The 23053-nt window shown below is 37.8% G+C and overlaps 2 protein-coding genes across 2 annotated transcripts in view; one reads left to right on the top strand and one right to left on the bottom strand.

Moving 5' to 3' along the window:
- igfbp2a (insulin-like growth factor binding protein 2a) overlaps positions 1 to 11584 on the top strand; it is a 35469-nt gene extending 23885 nt beyond the window's left edge. The window contains exons 3-5 of the mRNA XM_060868516.1: positions 5354 to 5494; positions 6711 to 6898; positions 11443 to 11584. Coding sequence (XP_060724499.1) covers positions 5354 to 5494; positions 6711 to 6869 — 300 coding nt within the window. The 3' untranslated portion in view covers positions 6870 to 6898; positions 11443 to 11584. The remainder of the gene's footprint in view (positions 1 to 5353; positions 5495 to 6710; positions 6899 to 11442) is intronic.
- On the bottom strand, positions 9422 to 20420 carry igfbp5a (insulin-like growth factor binding protein 5a). The gene is made up of 4 exons (XM_060868517.1): positions 19631 to 20420; positions 13822 to 14027; positions 13577 to 13696; positions 9422 to 11641 (listed from the first exon to the last, which is right to left on the bottom strand). Exons 1-4 carry the CDS (start codon positions 19965 to 19967, stop codon positions 11507 to 11509), a joined length of 798 nt encoding a protein of 265 aa, XP_060724500.1. The 5' UTR covers positions 19968 to 20420; the 3' UTR covers positions 9422 to 11506.
- Positions 20421 to 23053: the final 2633 nt, after the last annotated feature.

A 23053-nucleotide genomic window follows, 5' to 3' on the forward strand; every position in this document is an offset into this window, starting at 1 on the left:
ACACTCACACACACACTTTATTGCGAAGTATGTTTTCACATACGAGGAACACACACACTTACACACACATTTACACACACACACAAACACACTCATTCACACTCGCACACTTACTCACACTCGCACACTCACATACTCGCACACTCACATACACACTCACACTCACACTCACATACACACACTCACAGTTACACACTCACTCACACTCGCACACACTCACACTTACACACACTCACACTCGCACACTCATTCATCTACTCACAAACACCTTCACTGACTCACACTCACACTCACTCACAGACACTCACACACACTCACTCACACACACACACATACACACACTTACACACACACTTACACAAACACTTACACACACACTCACACTTACACACACACTCACACACTTACACACACACTCACACACTCACACTTACACACACACTCACACACACTCACACTTACACACACTCACTTACACACACACACCTACACACACTTACACACACACATTTTGAATTTTCACGTCAAGTTCAGTATTTTACCAATACAATGCCATATAGCTACGAAACTTGGTATGTTTCATCAGCGACATGTTCTGAGCGCATCTGATCGGCTTGACCCCGGTATCGCTGCTTGCAGCTATATTTATTATTATTATTATTATTATTATTATTATTATTATTATTATTATTATTATTCCGCCCTAAAACCATCGTGCAGCCCAAACCGTAAGGCCTAGAGAGCTCAAACTTGGTCAGATGGTAGTACTGGTCACAGTTACTCAGGGCCAAAGTCTCAGCGGAATCGGACAATTTGGGGTGCTTCAGCGCCCCTCAATGCGTTTGTCCCCATAACCCCTAAACCCCTAAAACCCCTATGTCCAAATCTCAAGTGCTTTATATCATTGGAACGTATATCTCCGATTTCATCTACGCCATTAAATTTTTTTGCTATAGCGCATTTTATCCAAAACCTACTTTTGCTAACTAGTCCTAGGTTTTTCGCCTGATCGAGACCAGTGCAGTAATATTCTCTGGAGTCTCAATGACAAAAATTTTCGAAAAAAAGTCGAAATTTTGATTCAGGGTCCTTAAGGGGCCCCAAAACATTTGGACTGTGAGGAGCCAGTATTACTAAATTGTCAATAACTCAAGAACTAAATGAGCTATCAACACCAAACCTGGGACACATGTGAAACAGGTCAAACTGAGGTCACAGTTCAAAAACTGCGGCGATTGGCCACTTGGTGGTGCTATAATGGAAAAATCACTAAAAACAGCCATTTTTAAAAAAAGCCCTCTAGCGCCACCAACAGTCCAAAAAGCCTATTTTGTGCTGACTCGTAAGGCAAAGATTCTGATTCTGATTCTCGGAGTGGGTGGGGCTTGTCTTGAAATGGGCGGGGCTTTAACCAGTAATAATTAATTTGTAATATTTATAACACTAGCTTACTACCTTTATGTTTTTATGAAATACAGCAAAAATGTGTCAGACACTCAGTGTCTGGTTACTGGTTAGACACAGCTGAAGGTTTAAAAAAGAAAAAAATCTCAGACAGGCAGAGATGCAATGCGAGTAGTCGCATTCTACCAAGCAAGCACCACGTCTGAACGAACCCACGTTTACCAGAACTCTACTTGTTAGTAAGTACGTATTATTAACGTTACAACCCGAAGTAAAAAGCTGAAGAAACCCTAAACTTTAACGGAAAAGACCCGCAAACCCGAGTGACTGAGGGAGAGACAGAGAGCTGTTCTGTGTGTGACTGAGTGAGCAGAGCGAGACACAGCAACACAATACGTGTATGTGTATGTGTGTAGGGGAGGGGCGCTGTGACTAGCCTATCACTGTAGGGGAGGGGCACTGTGACTAGCCTATCACTGTAGGGGAGGGGCGCTGTGACTAGCCTATCACTGTAGAGGAGGGGCGCTGTGACTAGCCTATCACAGAACGCTGACACAATCAGCTAGCCAATGATGATTTTCATTCAATCCGAGCACAGATATTGACTCGTATTACTCGTATAATACTCGTACTAGGCAGAAGTGCTTTATCCGTACCGGATACTCGTTTCAGCCGAGTATCCGGCTCATCTCTACACTAGGTTAGGAGCGGGTGCCACCCTCTGTAACTTGCGGGTCACTTTGTGTATGTGAAAATCCTTTAAGGCCTTAAACTCCCTAAAGGTCTTAAACGCTTGAACCCGGGAAATGCTGCTTGCAGCTTTAATTATTATTAGGGTTCAAGCGCGAAGCGCTGGAAACCTATTGTTTTTGTTAGGATTTTTATTATTATTATTATTATTATTATTATTATTATTATTATTATTATTATTATTCCACCCTAGAAACGGTCGTGCAGCCCAAACCGTAAGGCCTAGAGAGCTCAAACTTGGTCAGATGGTAGTACTGGTCACAGTTACTCAGGGCCAAAATCTCAGCGGAATCGGACAATTGTGTTTGTCCCCATTGTCCCCAAAACGTGTTTGTCCCCATAACCCCTAAACCCCTAAAACCCCTATGTCCAAATCTCAAGTGCTTTATATCAATGGAATCCTTGGCTCATGACTTAAAAAACGTATATCTCCAATTTCATGTCCGCCATTAAATTTTTTCGCTATCATGCATTTTATCCGAAACCTACTTTTGCTATCTAGTCCTAGGTTTTTCGCCTGATCAAGACCAATTCAGTGCAGTAATATTCTCTGGAGTCTCAATGACAATAATTTTCAAAAAAAAGTCAAAATTTTGATTCAGGGTCCTTAAGGGGCCCCAAAAAGTTTGGACTGTGAGGAGCCAGTTTTACTAAAATGTCAATAACTCAAGAATTAAATGAGCTATCAACACCAAACTTGGGACACATGTGAAAGAGGTCAAACTGAGGTCACAGTTCAAAAATCGTGGCGATTGGCCACTTCGTGGCGCTATAACGGAAAAATCACTAAAAACAGCCATTTTTTTTAAAAAAAGCCCTCTAGCGCCCCCAACAGTCCAAAAACCCAATTTTGTGCTGACTTGTAAGGCAAAGATTCTGATTCTGGTTCTGACTCGGAGTGGGTGGGGCCTAACCCGGGGCTTGTCTTGAAGTGGGCGGGGCTTTAATTACCGGTTAAACGCTGGCCAATGATGATTTTCATACAATCCGAGCACAAATATTGACTCGTATTACTCGTATAATACTCGTACTTGGCAGAAGTGCTTTATCCGTACCGGATACTCGTTTCAGCCGAGTATCCGGCTCATCTCTAATGGATATGACTTTGTTTATTTTAGGGAAAACTGGACGGTTGAGTACTTCACATGACATATGTTGTGGCACCCTCTGTAGCATGACATATGTAGCATGACATGACATATATTGTCATGTCAATCCAAAGGCCTTAAACGCTTGAACCCGGGAAATGCTGCTTGCAGCTTTAATTATTATTATTATTATTATTATTATTATTATTATTATTATTATTATTAATGCATCTCTGGTCAAGGAATGAAATATAAGTCTGACTGAAAATTTTACAAACTTCTGTAGTGTTAGAGTTTGCCTTTAACAACTAATCTATGTAGATAACATCTGTGAAGTAGCACAGTGGAGTGCTGGGACCCAAACAGGAAATAAACAGCAATCTAAAAAAGAAAAACTTAAACCATTCACATTCATCAAAACAGTACTGTTCATTCAAACTAAAGAACAAAAGCTTTAATCACACCAGTAAAATGGCGAGGCAGCAGTATGTTAAGGATATAACGTGTAAAATCATGTAAATCATGTAAAATGTACATTCACATTTTTTATGTTAATGGGAGAAAGTCAGTATTTGGGTTTAAAATTAGAAACTTGTATGAATATATAATTGTATGTATCGGTCAGGATTTTAAAGCTTTTTTATTGGAAACTTGTGATATGTGAAATCATGAAATACCATTTTAAAATAAAAATGTAGCTGTCAATTGCAATTTGTTTGGCTCTTCCAGGGGGAAATTGGTCCAAAATCCACACAAAAACTATTGATAAGAGTTATACACCTCAGATGAGAAGCCTGCTTCTATTAACTGGTCCCCCCTTAGGGGTCAGTCCCAGAGCTTCCACATCTGGTGGTGGGGTGTAGGATTGGCCGCTGCATCTGAGAGAGGGGATCCTTCCTGATGGAAATCTCCCATGGAGTGTTATTCTAGGAGGGAGACTAGATCTGCAAACCAAATTTGAGCGGGCCAATGAGGAGCCACTAGAAGAAGGTTGACTCGATCATGGCAGACTCTTCACTGTGTTCAAGCACACACTTCTCTGGATTCAACCGGAGGCCTATGGGCAAGCACAGCATTTCGAGGACTGACTGCCATAGACTTTGACTGGGCCAGAATGAGCCAGTCATGCAGGTCCATGGATGCACTGGAGCAGTGGCAGGGCAGTGTCCATGCACTTCGTAAATGTGTGTGGTGATAGGGCTAGACGAACAACACAATACTGGTAAACTTTGCCCCAAAAGTGAACCTAACTTCCTGTGCTCTGGCAGGATGCCTATGTGAAAATAGGCATCTTTGGCATGGGCCCTCTGCTTTGTGGCACAGAGCGAGGGATTTGTGACTTAGCAGTATGTAAGCCTTACCCACAAGGGCTGAGGTTACTATAGATGGCTTAAAAGGAAGCACAGGCTTCTTCCATGCAAGTGATGTAGGGGAGAGTTAGCTTCCGTGCTTCTTTTCAACCCTAGACATGGCTGCATACCTATGATTTTCATGTGTTACCTCCGTGATCAGCTCCTTGAATTCCACTGATTGTGGTGGCAGATCAGAAGAAGCAAGCTCTTTTTCAATATTCTTTTTTCCTTAGACTAGATAGACAGGACAAACAATTGACACAAACATACACAGAGTTCTTCCTGAAGACAAAGAAGCTGGAGTAATGTGACGTAGATGCCATTATATGGACTTGCTGGAATGTATTCCCTTTGTTACGTGTCCTTTCTGAACCACTGAATTATGTGAGAGTGCACACAGAGCTTCAGATACTTCCCATAGTGTCAGCTTTGACACAACATTGAGTTCACTCGAAAGGATACTGCAGGTGCTGTAAACCTTTCTGGATGACACAAATGCTGCAGTTTTACACTGGTTGGCACTGTTTTTGTATATTTTCTTTTGTGTATTGTCTTTTGTGTAATGTCTTGCACTGTTTGCACCAGGTTGCACTTTATGTGGTTATTTCTGACCAGGCCCTTAGCTCTGTCTTTGTTTTATGTAGCAACATGGTCCTGGAGAAACATTGTCTCATTTTACTGTGTACTGCAACAGATACAGTATATATGGTTGAAATGACAATAAAAGCTTTTTGACTTGACATGACTTGTGTATGACAGAGCAATTGTCAGCAGGAGATGGATCAAGTACTTGAGAGGATCTCTAAAATGTTGTTCCAAGATAATCGTGGACCTCTGGAGGACCTCTATTCTGTTCACATACCCAACTGTGACAAGAGGGGCCAGTACAACTTAAAACAGGTAAGAACAAATAATTTACTAATAATGCAACTATTTAGCCTAGGCTTAAGGCATACTAATGAATAATATTGTATAGTATTTGTACATTAATAATGTCTATAATATATAATCTAGCTCGTTTGGCCATTTATGATTGCTTGTGTTTACACCTACAGCAGCATATTTGTTTAATTTACTGATTTATTAAATATATCCAAACAGTTACTGGAAAATATATTATTTAGATGATTGGTTAGCAGTGGAACTGGTCGCTTTGGGTGGGGGGGTTAGGGGGACTGGGGAGTTTGGTGTGTGGGGAAAAAACCCCAACAAATTGATCACATGAACACTCAAAGTTATGAACTATGAAAAATCTATTAACAATAGGCTTAAAAAATAGGTTTCACTTCTCCCCGCAATGCTCACTTCCGGTTTTGGTGACGTCACTTCTGGGTCAGCAGCCCTCTTGAATTTTTACTTCTGGGCTGGCTGCCATTTTATGTGACCAGGCACTACATAAGCACACTGCCTACACATAGTTCAGTGCCAGATGGTCTCTTCAGTTTGCCTTGTGCTCCTGTCTAGTCAGCCCGCCACTATTCCTGTTCCTACTCTGCTTGTTCCCAGTCTCAAATTCTGCCCTGAGATACGTCTGCCTGGTTTTACCCTGCCTGTTTTTTAGTTGCCATTCCTGTACTGGTCTATTTTTTGGTTTTGGATTTTTATACTGTTTTACCCTGCTTTCTGCCTGCTCTACATTACCTTGTTTGCCTGTTTATTGGATTACTGGACTGTTTCTGACTCTGTTTGCTGCCTGCTCTGCGTTGCCCCTTTTGCCTATGTTTTTGATTATTGGAATGTCTGTTATATCAAGCTGTGCCTTCCAGTTTTAAGCCAGGTCATATTAAAGACTTTTAATTTGAATTCCTGTCTGGATTCTGCATTTGGGTCCTCACCTCTCCTCATTGACAGATGTGGGTGATGTGTTCTAGTAAGGACTCAGGCTGCTGCATTCTGGAGCATGTCTATGCACCTACTGGACCATCTGAACAGTAGAAGTAACAAAAGCAGAACTTGGGGGAGTGGGAAATGTAAAGATGAAGTGAATGCTAATCACTTTATTAAATTATTAGCATTTAATAAAGTGTTATTAGCATTCACTTTATTGATTAGCATTATTAAATGAATGATAATCACTTTATTAAATGATCAATGTCATTGTTATCATGTGTTTCAGTGTAAGATGTCAGTGAATGGACAACGGGGTGAGTGCTGGTGTGTGAACCCCCACACAGGCAGGCACATCCAGACCTCCCCAGTGGTGAGAGGTGACCCCAACTGCAGTCAGTACATCAGTGTTTTGGAGATGGAGCAACCTTCAGCACCGCAAAAGTAAAAGCATCAAAGAGGACTGGTGCCTATAGAGTAAGTATTTTAATTCCCTAAACACACTACCAGTGAACTTGTTTATATCTATTTGTTCATGTTTCTCTAAGATTTAAATGGTATAAAACATACTTTAAGAAGTGTCAATGATTTTAATAGAATGAAACCCAGCATACATCAGGGAGTTATTTGATAGTTGATTGAGAAACCTGTACGCTAATTAAATAATAACAGATTTTAGACATTGTTTTCATCAGATAGAATGCCCCAAGTATGATGCATTGCATCAGCTCCCTTTCCTCTGACCCCTAACTAAAATCCAGTGGAACCAATTGCCTTCAGAATTTACTGTAATTTAATCTCAGCACAAATACAGCTGTTCTGTGAAACCCTTTAGTGAACAAACAGCATCATGAATACCAAGGAACACACAAGACAGTCAGGGATTTAGGTTATATAACAATATCCCAAGCCTTAAACATCTCATTTAGCACTGTACAATCCATTATTCAAAAATGGAAAGAGTATGGCACAATTGCAAACCTACCAAGTGTAGCGATTTTGGCTCGCGAAGCAAGGTAAATATTTATAAGTAATTATAACGTGTTATAGTGACTCCTAAATATTTTAACCTACAGTAAGTTGAAATTGACGGTAATGGAATTTACGTTACACTTATTTGGTCTGTTCGTCCGGCGAACAGGCTGTGTAACCTTTATTAATTCTATGAAGGCGGTATCTTCCCAGCCGAGAAAGACGCACTTCCCTTTTACTTTATACCGTAATTTTAATTAAATTAACTTAATAGAGCATGTAGTTCAGACCAGATGTTGCAGGTACCTTACGTTTGTGAGCGATACTCAACTACACAAACAAACAAAAGAAGTAGAGAAAAAAAAGATGAAATTAAAATACACAAAAGAAATTAAAATTGGGGAAAGGGAGGAAGAGACTGGAAAGAAGAAATTAGAAAGGAAGGAAAGGAATGGCAAGCTTAGACTCCAAAATTAATCACACCCTAACTGGGAAATCGTCACCGGAAACTTAAATTCACCTTAAGACATCAATACAAGGTTCATACTTAAAATACGCATCTAAATTGGTTGGTAAAGGAAACGGTTACTTGTATTGGCTTGCTGCACAAGAGTCCGGATGCAACAGAGAAATCTCTGAAGAGTCAGTTAGGGTGGGGTCAGAGGTCCTTCCAAGTTCTGAAGATCAGAGCAGTTGTTGTTATTGGAAGTGAAGCTTGCTGGAAGTTCCTTGAAGGAAGATGGAGTCGTCTCCAAGCTGTTCCGAAAGTCTGACCAAGGATTGGTGGTGTTTGTGACATTTTAAAGGTCCCGAACCCCACCCATCTTTGGGGAGATGGCCAATACTACGGCCCGGATTTCGGAGGGAAAAACTCCCTTTGTTTCAGGTGTCTGTGGGCGTAGTTTAGCTATCAAACTTTTTAGATGAGTTTAAAGTTTTATCCAAGGTGTATTAAGACGGTATAGCGCCTTTCGTGCTCAAATAAAATACACCATTGTTTGAAAAATGAGTAACCGATAATTTTGTGGTCATTTGGATACTAAACATGAAAGGGGAATGATGGTATAAAGGCAGCGGTACATTACATACACAGATCAGTAATCAAAGTGTAATTGATGTTACTACGATATTGTGTTCTGTTAAAGGAAAAGAAACAAAAATGAAACACAAAACAAAATGCATTTGCATAAGGGAAGTGAAAAACAGATAATTTTGTATACCTTCTGACATCAGACCTTAAAAGGACATACAGCATTATTACAGGTATAACTTAACATGCCAGGGTCAGTAATTAAAGTATAACTGATGTTAATCCAGTGTTGTGTTCTGATACATAAATAAAATACACCCTTGTCAGGAAAGTGAGGAGCAAATAATTTTAAGTCAGGCAAGCCTTAACAGAAGAAACACATTACAACAGGGTTATAAGAATAAGAATCTTAGAGTATCTTATCTACTTGTTTTATTAGTAAAAGGAATGTCCCATTGTGTTGTGTGTGTGTGTGTGTGTGGGTGTGTGTATGCGTTTGCAGGTGAGTGTGTGTGTATGTGTGTGTGTGTGTGTGTATGTGTTCTGGTTGAGGGCCCCTATGAGTTCAACCAGAGAAGCTGCATGGGGTTATCTGATTTGTGGTAGGATCCAGACATTCTCTAGATGTGCAAAGCTGGTAGATACCTACCCCAAAGACTTGCTGCTATAATTGCACCAAAAGGTTATATTGACATAGAGGGCTGAATACAAATGAATGGCACACTTTTTATGTATATTTATTTGTAAAAAATGTTGCACACAATTTAGCATTTTCCATTCACTTCACAGTTATATGCCACTTTGTGTTGGTCTATCACATAACATGACAATAAAAACATTTTTGTGGTTGTAACATGATAAAATGTGGAAAGGTTATGAATATGGTACAGTATGGATACTTTTGCATGGCACTGTACCCTAATCTTTTTTCATATTCATAAATCTAAACACTAAAATGTCAAATACTTTATGTAACAAATCCACTGCTGGAGGCATACTAGAATCCATATGCAGAATTTTATTAAAATTCTATTATTATTAAAACAGGCAAAAAGACAAAACATGAAATGAAAATTGAAAAACAGAAGCAGGCAGGGGTCAACACATCGGTACACTGTCACCGAATAAATAAATCCAAAAGAGAATACAAATAACTGATAAACAAAGAACAGAAATTGGTAACAATAAGGCAGTACAGATTATTTTGATGGATTGGTATTTAGTGGAACTAACAAAACTTCACAAACTGGTTAACATTGAGCCTGGTTTAAACGTCCATAAACCATAAGTGAACTATGATAGCAGAAGTGAGTTCAATATTTGTGTGCTGGCTCCCTCTGATGCGAGGATTGGAGGATTGTGACATTACACTTTAGTAAAAGAGTTAACTATTTATGCATAGATTGAATAGATTTATTATACACTGCATGTAATGTTTCTCAATTTTAAGTCTGATTTTATCACTATTTATCAGAAATAACAGTCCCTATTACAGCAAAGTACATACTAGTCATGCAATCAAAAACTTATTGATACAGGTCACACAAAACAATAGCCACAGTTTTTATTCTTAAATTCATATCTATAACTTTTTTGTTATAACAAAAGAGACAAAAAAATGAAAGTACATAAATTATGCAGTGAATAAATAGAACACTGCTATATTCTTATGAAGAAAAAATAAATCTTTTTGAAACTAGAATTATTCAACTCACATTGAAGAAAATCTCATCAAAGCTGATTTTTAAAGCTGATTTTCACACAGTATATATTTTTTATTTAGAATAATATAATTTGTATTATAGATCACTAGTTGCAGAACTGTTGTCATTAAAATGTTAAGTTTAGGTGTGAGGTATTTCTTTTATTGTTATTATAACACGAACCTCATAATTTGGTAGTCTTTAAGGATAACATGTTTAAAAATCTGGGTCATATTAAAGTGTTATTTTTAAAGCCACACAAAAGGAGAAATTTATAAACTTTTACAGAGTTATCCAGGTAATAACTGTTCAGCTCTCAGAATGAATAATCAGTTCTCAGAATGAAAGCTTAAATACAGCACAAAGATTTCAATAGAAAATATACAAAATATTCCTTTTAAAATCCAAAGCACCAGATGATTTTGTTTCAAGTTCCAGAGGATATCGTTTTTTTCTGCTTACTACTGCTTTTTTCTTTTTCTTTTTTTTTTCTTTTTTTTTTTTACTGTTTTTAATCATACAAATAACCTCTGATTTCTTAGCCTTGTTAATTAGAAGTTATTCCTGAACTGTGAATGTCTGATATGAATATGTATTTTTCCACTGTAGGCCTAAGTAAATCATCTGCATTAGAAAAAAGGCACTGAGATTTTCATGAGAGCCAATACTATAAGAATTTAGACTATTCAGATAGATTTGCCAAGGTTGTAGTGGAGAAACTCAAGTGGACTAAAAAGAACCCAGACCTGAACCTCTTTGAGATGAACTAGAATAGTAACAGCATACAAAATCACTGCCAGACCTGAATGGGCAAATCCTGACAGAAACATTACAGAATTACAAAGTCTAATGTAAATGAATTCCTAGAATATTGAAAATAATTAGAACAGCAAAATGTGGACTAAATCTGGTATGGGATGTTCAAAATACACATATATTTATGATGGTCAGGTGTCCACAAACATTTAGACATATAAACGTATAGTGTACACGAATAGATTTAATGGAAATGAAGAAATGTATGAATGTCCATTCAATTAAATATTGTACTAATGATTTGATTTTTGAGTTGGTAAGTTTTACTGCCTATCGAAAATGACAGCTGTAATTTTTGTGGGGACAGAAAGGGGCTGATCATTTATGATGCACGCTGACAAAATAAAAAAAACATTCAAAATAGCAAACAAAAAAGAGTTAAATATTTAAGATTATATGGAAGGATTTGAATTAGGTGCCTACAAATCGTATGTATACAAATTTGTTTTCTAACTTTGCCTATAAATAGAATAATGCGTGTGTTGTTTTTTTTCTTACAGATTCTTTAGGTGATTTGGCAGCAAAAAGATGGAGATGGAGACGTGTTGACAAGAAGGAGACTCTTTATTTGTTGTTACTGTTGTTCTCCAGGTCTTTGCACTGGATGTTGCCTCCACTGTAGTCAGTTCCTGGTATTGTGGCTCCAAATTTATCTACACACCAACAAATACCTCGCTTCTGCCCCCTGGAGGGTTTACACTGCAACAAAACCGCAGGGGGAAGTGATGTTTAACATTTAGCCAAAATAAACTTAATCATCTCTATCTGAGACATACTATACACTATACTATAATTTTATATTTTTACAGGTAGTTTTTACACTGAAAAATGGAGATCAAAATCTTATTTTACTTGCCTGCTATAGTTCAGTTTAATTATTACTGTTGGCTGACTGAAATAATCGTGCTGGAAGTAGCAATTAGAAAATAGATAAATTGTGACCATGAAGGGATGCACATGGTCAGTAACAATACTACTTGCTGTGACTTCAAAAGATAAATGGTATTAACATACACTTAATGTGCAAAGAAAATATTCCTTTAAAAATATACACCTTTACATCATTTCCACAAACCTGGAATGTTGCCACATCGTATATGGGGTACATGGATTTATGCTGTTGGCATCAAATTCTGACCCTACCATCTATGTGGTTCATTAGACATTAATATTAATCAGACCAGACTATGTTTTTACAGTTTTCTACTGTCTAGCTTTGGTGATTCTGTGCCCACTGAGGCCTCAGTATTATCTTCTTGGCTGAGAGATGTGAAACCAGCAGTCTGACAGCCCTACACAGCTACACAGCCCGGAGGCAGCAAGCTGTGATTATCATAAACAGCATTAATTTTTCATCAGACCAGACAGCCAAGCATTAGCTCCATATGTGCATAAATCTTGGGTCCCTATGACCAATGGCACCACTTGTCCTTCTTTGGACTACTTTTGATAGGTAATAAGTACTGGAACATACCACAAAACCTGTTTTAGTTATGCTCTGACCCAATCATCTATCCATCAAATTCTTTGTTTGCATCAACTTTGATGAACTGATGAACAAGAACTGAATTTTCACTTGCTTCATAATTTTCCTTCATTCCTTCATAAGCATCAGAGATCTGAGATGTTTTTCTGAGATCACACTTTTTCACATCCTCAGTATGAATATTAACTAATGTTATTGTGCACAATTAGTGTTTACATGCCTGAAGCATGGTGGAGGAGATTAGTGAAGGAACATGTGTGATCTGTATCTGAAAAACAGTAATAGTAATAGTATTTTTTGTAATTACTATATAATTATAATAGTATTTTTTTTTAATAGTATATTTGCTGATCCCTGAAATTATAAAATTGTGGAGAATTGTGTCATTTTTACTTACTCAGTTATGAGTCTGTAAAAGTTCAGAAATATGTATCTGTGTCCAAACAGAGTTTTAGACTGATGGTAGTCTTAAGCCCTATTCGGACGGGATTAGTTTTACGTGGGGACGTGGAGTAATGCAATTTTACCTCAGGACGTCCGTAATATTAATTGGCCAATTCGCACGGGACAAGACATCTCAGTAAAACTAGCTGAAGTGGGAGGGGTAACTCGCTTTACGCACCACAGTAACCTCCTTGTCATCATGTGTGTATGACGTTGCTTCCTGTTATCACGTGCGCAAACAGACAACATGGCGCCTCCATGCTTGCAAAATGCTCCAAAAACTACTTTTAAACAGGAAATGACAGAATTTTACATTACCTATTTACAGCCGGTCTATTCGGATGGGATTAGTATTACCTGAGGTAATTTTTCCGGACCTTTTTACAGAAGGTAAAAGTCGCCGTAATCTTTACTGACATTGTCCGTAATGATTACCGAGATGGCACATTTGGATGGGACTAATATCACCGAGAAGTTCTGGTAATAATTACTTTACCCCCACATCCCCACGAAAAACTAATCCCGTCCGAATAGGGCTTTACTCTGTGACCTAGTGAACCAGTGCTGATTTATTCATTGATAGAGATTTCAAATCACTTTTGCACATCTGGCTCTGCATAAGGCCATCTGTCAAATGGCATAAATGTAAATTTAAATCTATATAATATGCTATATTTTTTAATTTGTTATATATGGCTTAAAACCTGTTTGCGCTTGAAGAAGCCTTTTTTGTCACAATTAGGCAGATAGAGAGACAGAGCCACGACTCTGGGCATGTCCTTCATCCTCCGGACAATTATGTCAAGCTTCCTCCTACAAGGTCCCTGTAATTAACACAAATCAACAAAATATGTAATATAAGTACATTATATGCTTTTATTCCAGGGCATCACAGCATAACAGTTCTTCAAAATGGAAAGCTTTGCGAGCTCACTGGTATGAGTCTTACCATTTCCGGCTGGACCTTCTGGACGCTGAGTGGGGAGGAGTTAATATGGACTGTGGTCCTCAGTTTAGATTGTAACTGTTTCCTGTTCTTTTGAACTGCCAAGACTTTCTTGTTGTTGATGTGGTTTTGAGAAAACAAAGGCAACTTAGAATGATGAAGTGGATTCTCAGACACTATCCCCAAGACACCTTTAGGTGGCTCTTGATCTATGGATGGGAATCAAGAAATTATTAAGCTAATTTGTTCACAGAAGAAAGCTTACACAATAGTAAGAGAGGCATAAAATATCACAACCAAAATTTAGTTTGAGACAATTCAATCAATCAGAAAATACCGAGAGTCATAAAATAGTCATACAAAATACATATGGCTAACATTTGGCATGACATACTGACTGTTGTATTTTATGACTTGCCATATTACAAGATAATACTAGTTTTCTTTAAGCATTTATTTCCTAATGACTCTCTACATGTATCTTACCATTTGCCACATAGGATAGGTAAGAGATAAGAGATAAGCAAATCCCTTTCTCTTGTCCTTTCTGCTGACTAATGCCTCTGCTTTGGCTCTGTGAACCAAACGAGGACGTATCATTGTCTGCGTAAGATACTGAGAAACGATGTTGGCAATGATTAGTGGTCTGACACTAAATTGCTTAATAAAAGAAACAATATGTGGCATATGTTTCTTGTGCTGTTGCTAATCCCAATCTGTGCTCACTTGGCTGTATTTCCAGCCAAGCACCTATGACGCATGGCTCAAGTCTCATGTCTGTCGAAGCCAGACACCAGCTTCCGTCATGTTGAGTTAGTGGAAATCGAAACAAGAAATGAGTGAATCCCTTTCTCTTGTCCTCTCCGTTATTAATCTGCGTAATGTTTCTGGTTTTGCTCCATCTTGTCTTGTTTTAAGAAGCTCAGTATGTGTGATTATGAACAATGGCTTTCTAGGGGCCATTGGAGATAGCTACATCGGCTGTCACTAAGTCCAGTTTGGACAGGTGTGGCGAGCAGGTTAACATCCTCTGCTTAAAACTTGATGACTGCTACCTGACATCACCTCCACCTCCACACAGAAAGAGACCTGTTTTTCCTGATCTCCACACATAAAAGTGCATGTGATAGCCATTGCTATTTGAGCCCATGGAGTCAGCCTCTGAGACGTTTCTTAACCTAAAAATGGCTCTCCTCATAGTCTTGACATCTCTAAAAAGTTTTGGGGACATAGAGGCCCTGTTAGCTGCCCCTCTTGTCTGGAGATTTCTCTGGGTGTAGTCAAGGCTGTTTTGCATCCCAGGGTGGTATACATTCCCAAAATGCCCATCATCTTGTAGGCCGTTCTGTCCTCCACCCCATGACTCTGCAGAGCAGGAGTGCCCAGATCAGGCTCTAAGCACTTACTGCTATCGAGTGCCTGATGTAAGTCCTTGTGTCTTTTAGTCTGCTTTTGCAGCTGCAATAAAGCCAATCCAATCTCCAAGCAGCACCTTGAGCATTGGGAGGTTGAGCATATTAACCAGACCTATGAGGTGTGTAGCATATCTTTGCCTCCAGGTATAAGGGCATACTTTACTAGAAATATTGCCTCGTACAGTATCTGTGCTGTGGCAGGCTGGTCTTGTCTGCACACTTTTATCATCAATGTAAATGTAAACGTTATCAGCTTGTATAGCTTGGATTTGGACTTTGCCCGAGGTTCCACATCCTACAGGGCTTGTTGATGTTCTGCTTCTGTAGTTGCCCATGCTGCTCTCACGACCCTGCAGGACAGACATCTCTCGACATGTTGTAGCATAGGTATTGACGTTCTCATAGCGTCAAGCCATGACACAGCGCCAGGTTCCCATAAGATAGAGTTCCCATAGCTTAAAGGCATGACCCAGCATCTTGTTCCCTTCTCTGGGAACCAGGCGCTTTTTACATAAGTGAACATTCAAGACAAAGAAACTAAAAAACAGGTGCCAGAAAACTAAACAGAAAGCAAAAATATATACATAAGCAGTAACTAGATAAGTAACTAGATAAGTGATAAGCAGTAAATAGGTAAGAAGGCTAAACCAGTGAATAGAAAGGGGATGGAGAAAACAAAACCAGACCACATACTGAATCGAATGGAATTAGCACATAGTGGAACAAAGGATGTAGGCTTTACATATTGTCATTACACTACTAAATTTTACCTCCGCTCCATATAAGTTTGATAAAGAAGACAAGGGCTTCTCTTTAATTTTTGCTGGACCTGGTTCTCTTGTTTTCAATTTCAATTTGGAAAAAGCATCTGTTGAATTATTCTAAAAATATCCACATTAGGCCAAAGAAGATATTTTATTATGTTTTTTAGTCTTTAATGTATAGTATTCAATTCAACAGTGGACATATAAAGTCAGATAAACACTGTAGGCCTTCAGTCTTTCCAGTTAGTTAGTTTTTACCAAAGGTAAATAGTTCTGATAGGTAATTCTCCCAAATGTAAATTGGAATTCTGACCCTAACCAGAATAGAAATATGCAAATATTAAAAATATAAGTTAAAAATTCTGATGTTTGTGTTTCTGGGATTGTGTAACAGTCGATCAACAATAAAAATGTGCATCACAACACACTTGCAGTTTTTGTAGCTAACAGCAGTATCTTGTTAATTATGCTATATAAGGAGCCATTGGAGATAGCTACATCAGCTGTCAATAAGTGTTAGGACTGGTGTGATGAGCAGGTTAACATCCTCTGTTTAAACTTGATGACCGCTACCTGACATCAGGTTGTGCACTACCTTCACACAGAAAGAGACCCATTTTTCCTGATCTCCACACATAAAAGTGTATGTGACAGCCATTGCTGAGAGTCACACACATATATTGCTCCTTGGGGAACATCACTATTGTAATTGTATGTACTTATTATCAGTAGTTCCTTGTATTCAACACAAGCATCAGTATTACAAACACTATCAACATTATTAGGAACACCTGTACACCTGATCTTTTATGCAGTTATCTGATCAGCCATTTATGTGGCAGCAGCACAATTCATAAAATTATGCACCTCAAGGTGTTGTGCATTCTGTGTGTACATGTGTTGTGCATTCTGAGCATTTTCTAATCACCACAGTTGTAAAGAATACTTATTTATAGACTTCATATAGATCTATAGACTTCCTGTAAGCTGAGAGCAATCAGTTCATTCTCCTTTGATCTCTCTCAACAACAAAGCATTTCAGCCTCCAGGCCCTCTGCACACACAGTGTTTTTTGTTTTTTATACCTTTCTGTGTACAGGCTAGAGACTGTTCTTAGAAAATTCAAGATCAGCGATTTCTAAAATACTCAATCCAGTTCATTTGTCACCAACAACCATGCCACAGTTGTGGGTGCCATCAGAGTCACAGAAAACACACTTTTCCCCATTCTAAGGCTTGGTGTAAACATTAACTGATGCTCTTGACCTGTATCTGCATGACTTTATACATTGTGTTGCTGCCATGTGATTAGCTGATTATATAACTACATAAATTATCACATATTTCACATACTTTTCACAGGCCATTTCTTATTACATAACTTGTCCTTCGGTCTTTGACACAACATCAATGACACATACATCAAAATGTGCATAACTTAGCATTCTCAGTTGTACTTTTTTGACAAAATTAATCTTGGTTAAAAGTTAATCTTGGTTCTATGTAGCTCATCTCTGTACCTTTTGAATTTCCTACCAATTATTCCAGCTGTGTTAGAAATGGTTCTGTTTCACTGTAAATTTAATTAATCAATTTCTCTAAATTATCATAGATTAGAAAATTTCAGAGAACTTTGAGTTACATTTGAGTGCAAAAATGGACTAAAAATAATATGTGCTTGTGTGAGAGATTGCTCTAACACTTGCATGTCTATGTGCATGTTCACACTGAGGATATAAAGAAATGAGTGAAACAAGAACAATGGGGAAAAGAAAAATGGGGACTAAAAGACTTGCATGCCATGTATAGCCTGGGCAATACACCTGTAAGACATTAAACCTGTGGGCAAGTTACATTTCAGTATCAACATGCAGAAAGACAACATTATCATAGCATAGTATATATTTCCTTCATAATCTTCACAATCTAAAATTAGTAACATGACCGGCTAGACCGTATATAGACTGGCTAGACTATTCATTTACTTATACAATTGTGTGTGGTTGCTAAACTTTTCTTGGCCTGGTATTGATGCAAAAGATCATTCCACATGCATAGCATAGCAAAATGCATAGAAACACATTAGCAATCAGCTGTCTGTGTCACATGTAATATATAGTGAAGCTGTAACATTCTCATTAGAAACCCATGAAAGAATTGATTGATAGATTGGGTCATTGTTTTTGAATGACTCTTTTCAGTGAACATTAACTTGAGTAAGTACTTCATTTTTCATTCTTCATTTTTCTTAAAGAATGCAGTAGAGTGCAGACTGTGAATGAGCATATCAGTGGCTGGCTGTATTGAACCAATAGACCCCTTGCTTTGAGACTGAATGAAAATGATAGGGATAATGATTCTGAGCAATCTGGTACTTCAGTTTGTGAACAAAATGAATAAACTGGTAATTGCCATTTATGAAAAGAATGAACAAATTGGTAATTATTATCTGTGTATCTGACTCCCTGATATATGTTCAGACCTTCTCTTGGATTTAACATGACAATTTTAATAAATCATAATACTAAAACTGGTCTCTCAAAATATACTGCGTTAATGAAACATGAAACAATGCCTAGTCCTTCCAGGATGTCATGATTTTGCAATCACATAAATAATTGGAAAATATTCAGAGGAGCTCCACAGAAAATCTGACCCAAGCTGAAGTCCTTTAAGATTCCTGTGCCTTGGAATTTCACAAATCCATTTAATTTTCCACAAAAAGCACAAAAAAACTACACAAGTTGCATCATAAATTCGCAACAGCAAAGTTGAGGATTTTTGAAAAACATCAAAACAACTTACAAACGTCCTGTTCGAGTTTGCCACAGCAGACCGTTCAGTTTGATTATTTGATTTAACAAAGTTTTATGCTGAATGCCCTTCCTGATGTGACTATCCAATTTCATCCAGGCTTTTCAATGGCAATGGATTTTAAAAATTGTAAATTGGTTACATATATTCAGTAGATTTTAGTTATAAGGTCAAGAAAGGATTTCATCATGTTATTTCTTAAACTTGGAGGGTGTGTACTTAGTATTTCTGATAGTCTGAGCTTCAGCATTCTTTTTTACAGAGATGAGTTCAGCTATTTTATGAACATGTACGCTGCAGCCCAAAGCCTAATACAAGAAGATTTTGCCGAATCACTGTGCCTAATTGTCTTTAGAAAATTTGTGTTTCTAATACCTGGAACCTTTATTGCTAGAAGGATATAACTTTCCCACAAAGGTTAATGAATGCTAAATGGTGATGGTCTGTTCTACAATACTTTAGAGCATGCTATTCCAATTTATTATTATTATTATTATTATTATTATTATTATTATTACTATTATATTATTATTGTTGTTGTTGTTTTTGTTGTTGTTGTCGTCGTTTCCCAGTAGTGTTCCCTATAAATACTGTGTACAAGCACTCTCTCACTCACTCATTTTCTACCGCTTATCCGAACTACCTCGGGTCACGGGGAGCCTGTGCCTATCTCAGGCGTCATCGGGCATCAAGGCAGGATACACCCTGGAAGAAGTGCCAACCCATCACAGGGCTGTGTACAAGCATTTACAAATAAAATATGTTCCCATTCACGATTCCACCATTTTAGTACTGCCGTCAGTCACTGCAGGAACTCACCCGTGGCCGGCTTGTAGTCTTTTTCGTTCATGCACATCCCCTTGCCGTGTAGCAGGGCATGCAGCGGCTTCTCCTCACCGACGCGCGGTAGGCAGCGCAGACCCGCGGCACAAGTGCCCGTGTAGACTCCGCACTCATGTCCTTCCCTGAGCGCGCAGGTCAAGCAGCAGCCGCATCCCGGCTCCTTCACCGCCTGACAGGCCGTGGGTACGGGTGGGCACATGGATAACGTTTTTGGATCGCACGGATCGCACGGCACGTAGTAGGTGAGACAAGCAGGTAAGAGCGCGATCAAGGCGCATGCACTAAAGAGTACTTTCCTCTCCTCCAGATCCATAGAACACCTAGCTGACGGGGATATGAGTAATACGTCAGTCTCTCAATGTCGAATTTTAACGTCAATTACAAATACACCGATTATACGATTGTGGTAGCTTCTGACTGAAAGATGTCGGAGTTTATCAACTGAAAACGCGGCATTCGAAGACAGTGAGCACTCTCCACTAATCAGCGGTTCAGTGGGGCTGTAAAGAAAGACGATCTCTGTGCCTCTTTTCTTTTCCAAACGAATCCAGTGTGCCGGAGAGTTCTTAGAATACACGTTCGGATGCAAAGAGCTCAGCACACGTTTAAGTCAGTGAAGGGGTGGTGCGCTGCACTCCGCTTAAACATCAACGACTCCAGAGGCGGGTCCTGCCGAGCTGCACTCCAATACCATTCAAACACTGATTCTTATTTAAAGACATAGACGGGCAGACAGTCAGTTTTATCCTACAGTATGTAATGCATTGATTTTGTCGACGAATGTTTGACGAGAATATATATGGATTTACATTTTTATGATGGACTCAATTTATGTGATCATATAGATTCAATTTCATTGCTATTTTGCAGACTAAAACTAAGACAGTGCAAAGTTATAAGGTAAATATACAATATACGAAAATATACAGAGGGGTGTATTATACATCAGGGACACACACACACACACACAGAGAGAGAGAGAGAGAGAGAGAGAGAGAGAGACAGAAAGAGCGAACTGTGCACACGGTTATAGGATATATATATATATATATATATATATATATATATATATATATATATATATATATATATATATATATATATATAGTGCATACAGTTTAAGAATGCTTTATAAAAGAATTGTTAAACAGTTTATTGTTTATTAATTAACAAAATGGAACGTAAATAAAACAGAATAGAAAACTCAGTTAATATTTGGTGTGACCAAACTTTGCCTGCCAAAACAGCATCAATTTAGCAGGTAGGTACAGTATTTCCAAACACTTTGCATTTTGTAAATTAGTGGAAATAAACAATTATAAAAATATAATTTTTATACCTAATACCTATAATTATTATACCTAAAAATATATATAGTACAGTATCAGACTCATATATATATAATATATATATATATATATATATATATATATATATATATACACACACACACACACACACTTGTGACAGAACCCCTCGTTTGGTTTTCCTGGAACTTCTGGAACATAGTTCTTCCACACCAACCACAACAAAATATATCTTTCTCGATCTTGCTTTGTGTGCAGGGAAATTTTCATGATGGAGTAGATTGAGAGGAAAATGTAGTGTGCTTCAACCTTTCTACTATTGACCATATAGTGTAGACACTGCATTTGTGTTTTATGTTTTATTATTATTATTTGTTATAATTTATTATATTTTATGTAATAGTTAAGGGGAGCCTTCCCCTTACCATTCATATACCTAACAAGACACACACACACACACACACACACACACACACACACACACACACACACACACACACCTTGTTTTACTACATAGAATGCATAAAAAAAAATTCTGAAGTAAACAATACCAATTTTTCTTAAATAATGCTTTCATTTTAGAGTTTTTTATATACCCATCAGAGGCTTGGTGGTCCACTGAGGGACCATTTCACAATAATCAGTATGCAATGAGAACTAATACAGTTACAGCAAATGGCTGATAGTTGTTCTGAATTGTCCAGGTCTGAATTTTTCTGAATTTTACTGTGGTCTTTAAGGACAGCAAAATGGCTCAAATTGTTGTCCTTAAAGACCACATGGAGTTGGCATCTCCTCTTAGTCCAACTGGAGCTGGTAAAACTCCAAATGCCTCAGGATCCTCACAGGGTCGGCCTCATCCCAGTGGAACTCTAAAATTTTCATGGCACAGAAGACAATCGGAACTGGTACAATTTCTGGATGCCTCAGGATGGGTAGAAAGAGTGAAGCAGTGGAGAGGAATTAATGTTAATAAATGTGTCACTTGAACTTTAACATTTAAACATAAACCTTTTATTATACAGATTTGATCATTTATGTCTGTGAGCTATTTCACTAAGAAAATCACATTTAAAAACTTTATTGGTTTTCTGTTTTATGCTGGAGGAGAGAGCATACCAGGTGCAACCTGTAAAATTACTGAATGCTCTTTCATCATGCTCTTTTAATAGTAAGTTAGCAAAATTGGGTTTAATGCTAACCCACATTCAAACATGATTTCTAATTTCTAGAAATGGGGGCTTATGCACTTTAGTAGCACATGCAGACTTTGTATATGCACAAGGATTATGCACTGTAACATAGATACTTACTAAATGTCAGATAACATTGTGTATAATCAAAACAAATGTATACTCTGGAGTATTATTTGGTTCTCTGTTTATTGCAGTGTTAATAATCTAAAGACTATCTACAAACTTAAACCATGTAAAAGTATGAGGTATCACAATACTGACAATTAAACATGAATATGTTACATTTGGGTTTTGACTGATAGGAACATTTTAAACTTATGATTTCCATTTAAATTTGTTCTTGTAACAGTTATCTGTAATTATGTATTATTAAATAAAAAAAGAATTAAAATACAGTTAAAAGTCTATTCTGTGTAAGCTATGAAAAGCTCAAATTGGTCTTTCATAATGATTATTACATAAATACATTTTTCCATGATACATGAATTAAATAAAAATATGATCCTCTTGAAGACAGACACCTGTATTTTTGTATGACCTTGCATTCAACATACTGTAGTGGGAAAGAAGGAAAGAATATGCTACTACTTAAATAAGCAGTAATATGAGTAGGGCATATGAGGGCCAAATTTCCACAGATACAGCAGATCATTATCTGATTTGCTGAGAGTGTATAGAACATATCAAGAGTGGGAAAAATGTGCTTACTATATATGGCAGGTATTTTAATGTAAAATCCCCTTACACATAGCAATAGTATAGATCTCTTAAACCTAAATGAAATGGAACTCTAATTAATGTCAATGCTAACACTTTTGTTTTTCCATGTCAAAATGACTGCTGTGAAAAAGGTCTATTATACCAGGCTTGTGAAAGACCTAATTGAGCATTACACA

Source organism: Tachysurus vachellii, chromosome 4 (assembly GCF_030014155.1).
Source record: "Tachysurus vachellii isolate PV-2020 chromosome 4, HZAU_Pvac_v1, whole genome shotgun sequence".
NCBI classification, from domain to species: Eukaryota; Metazoa; Chordata; class Actinopteri; order Siluriformes; family Bagridae; genus Tachysurus; species Tachysurus vachellii.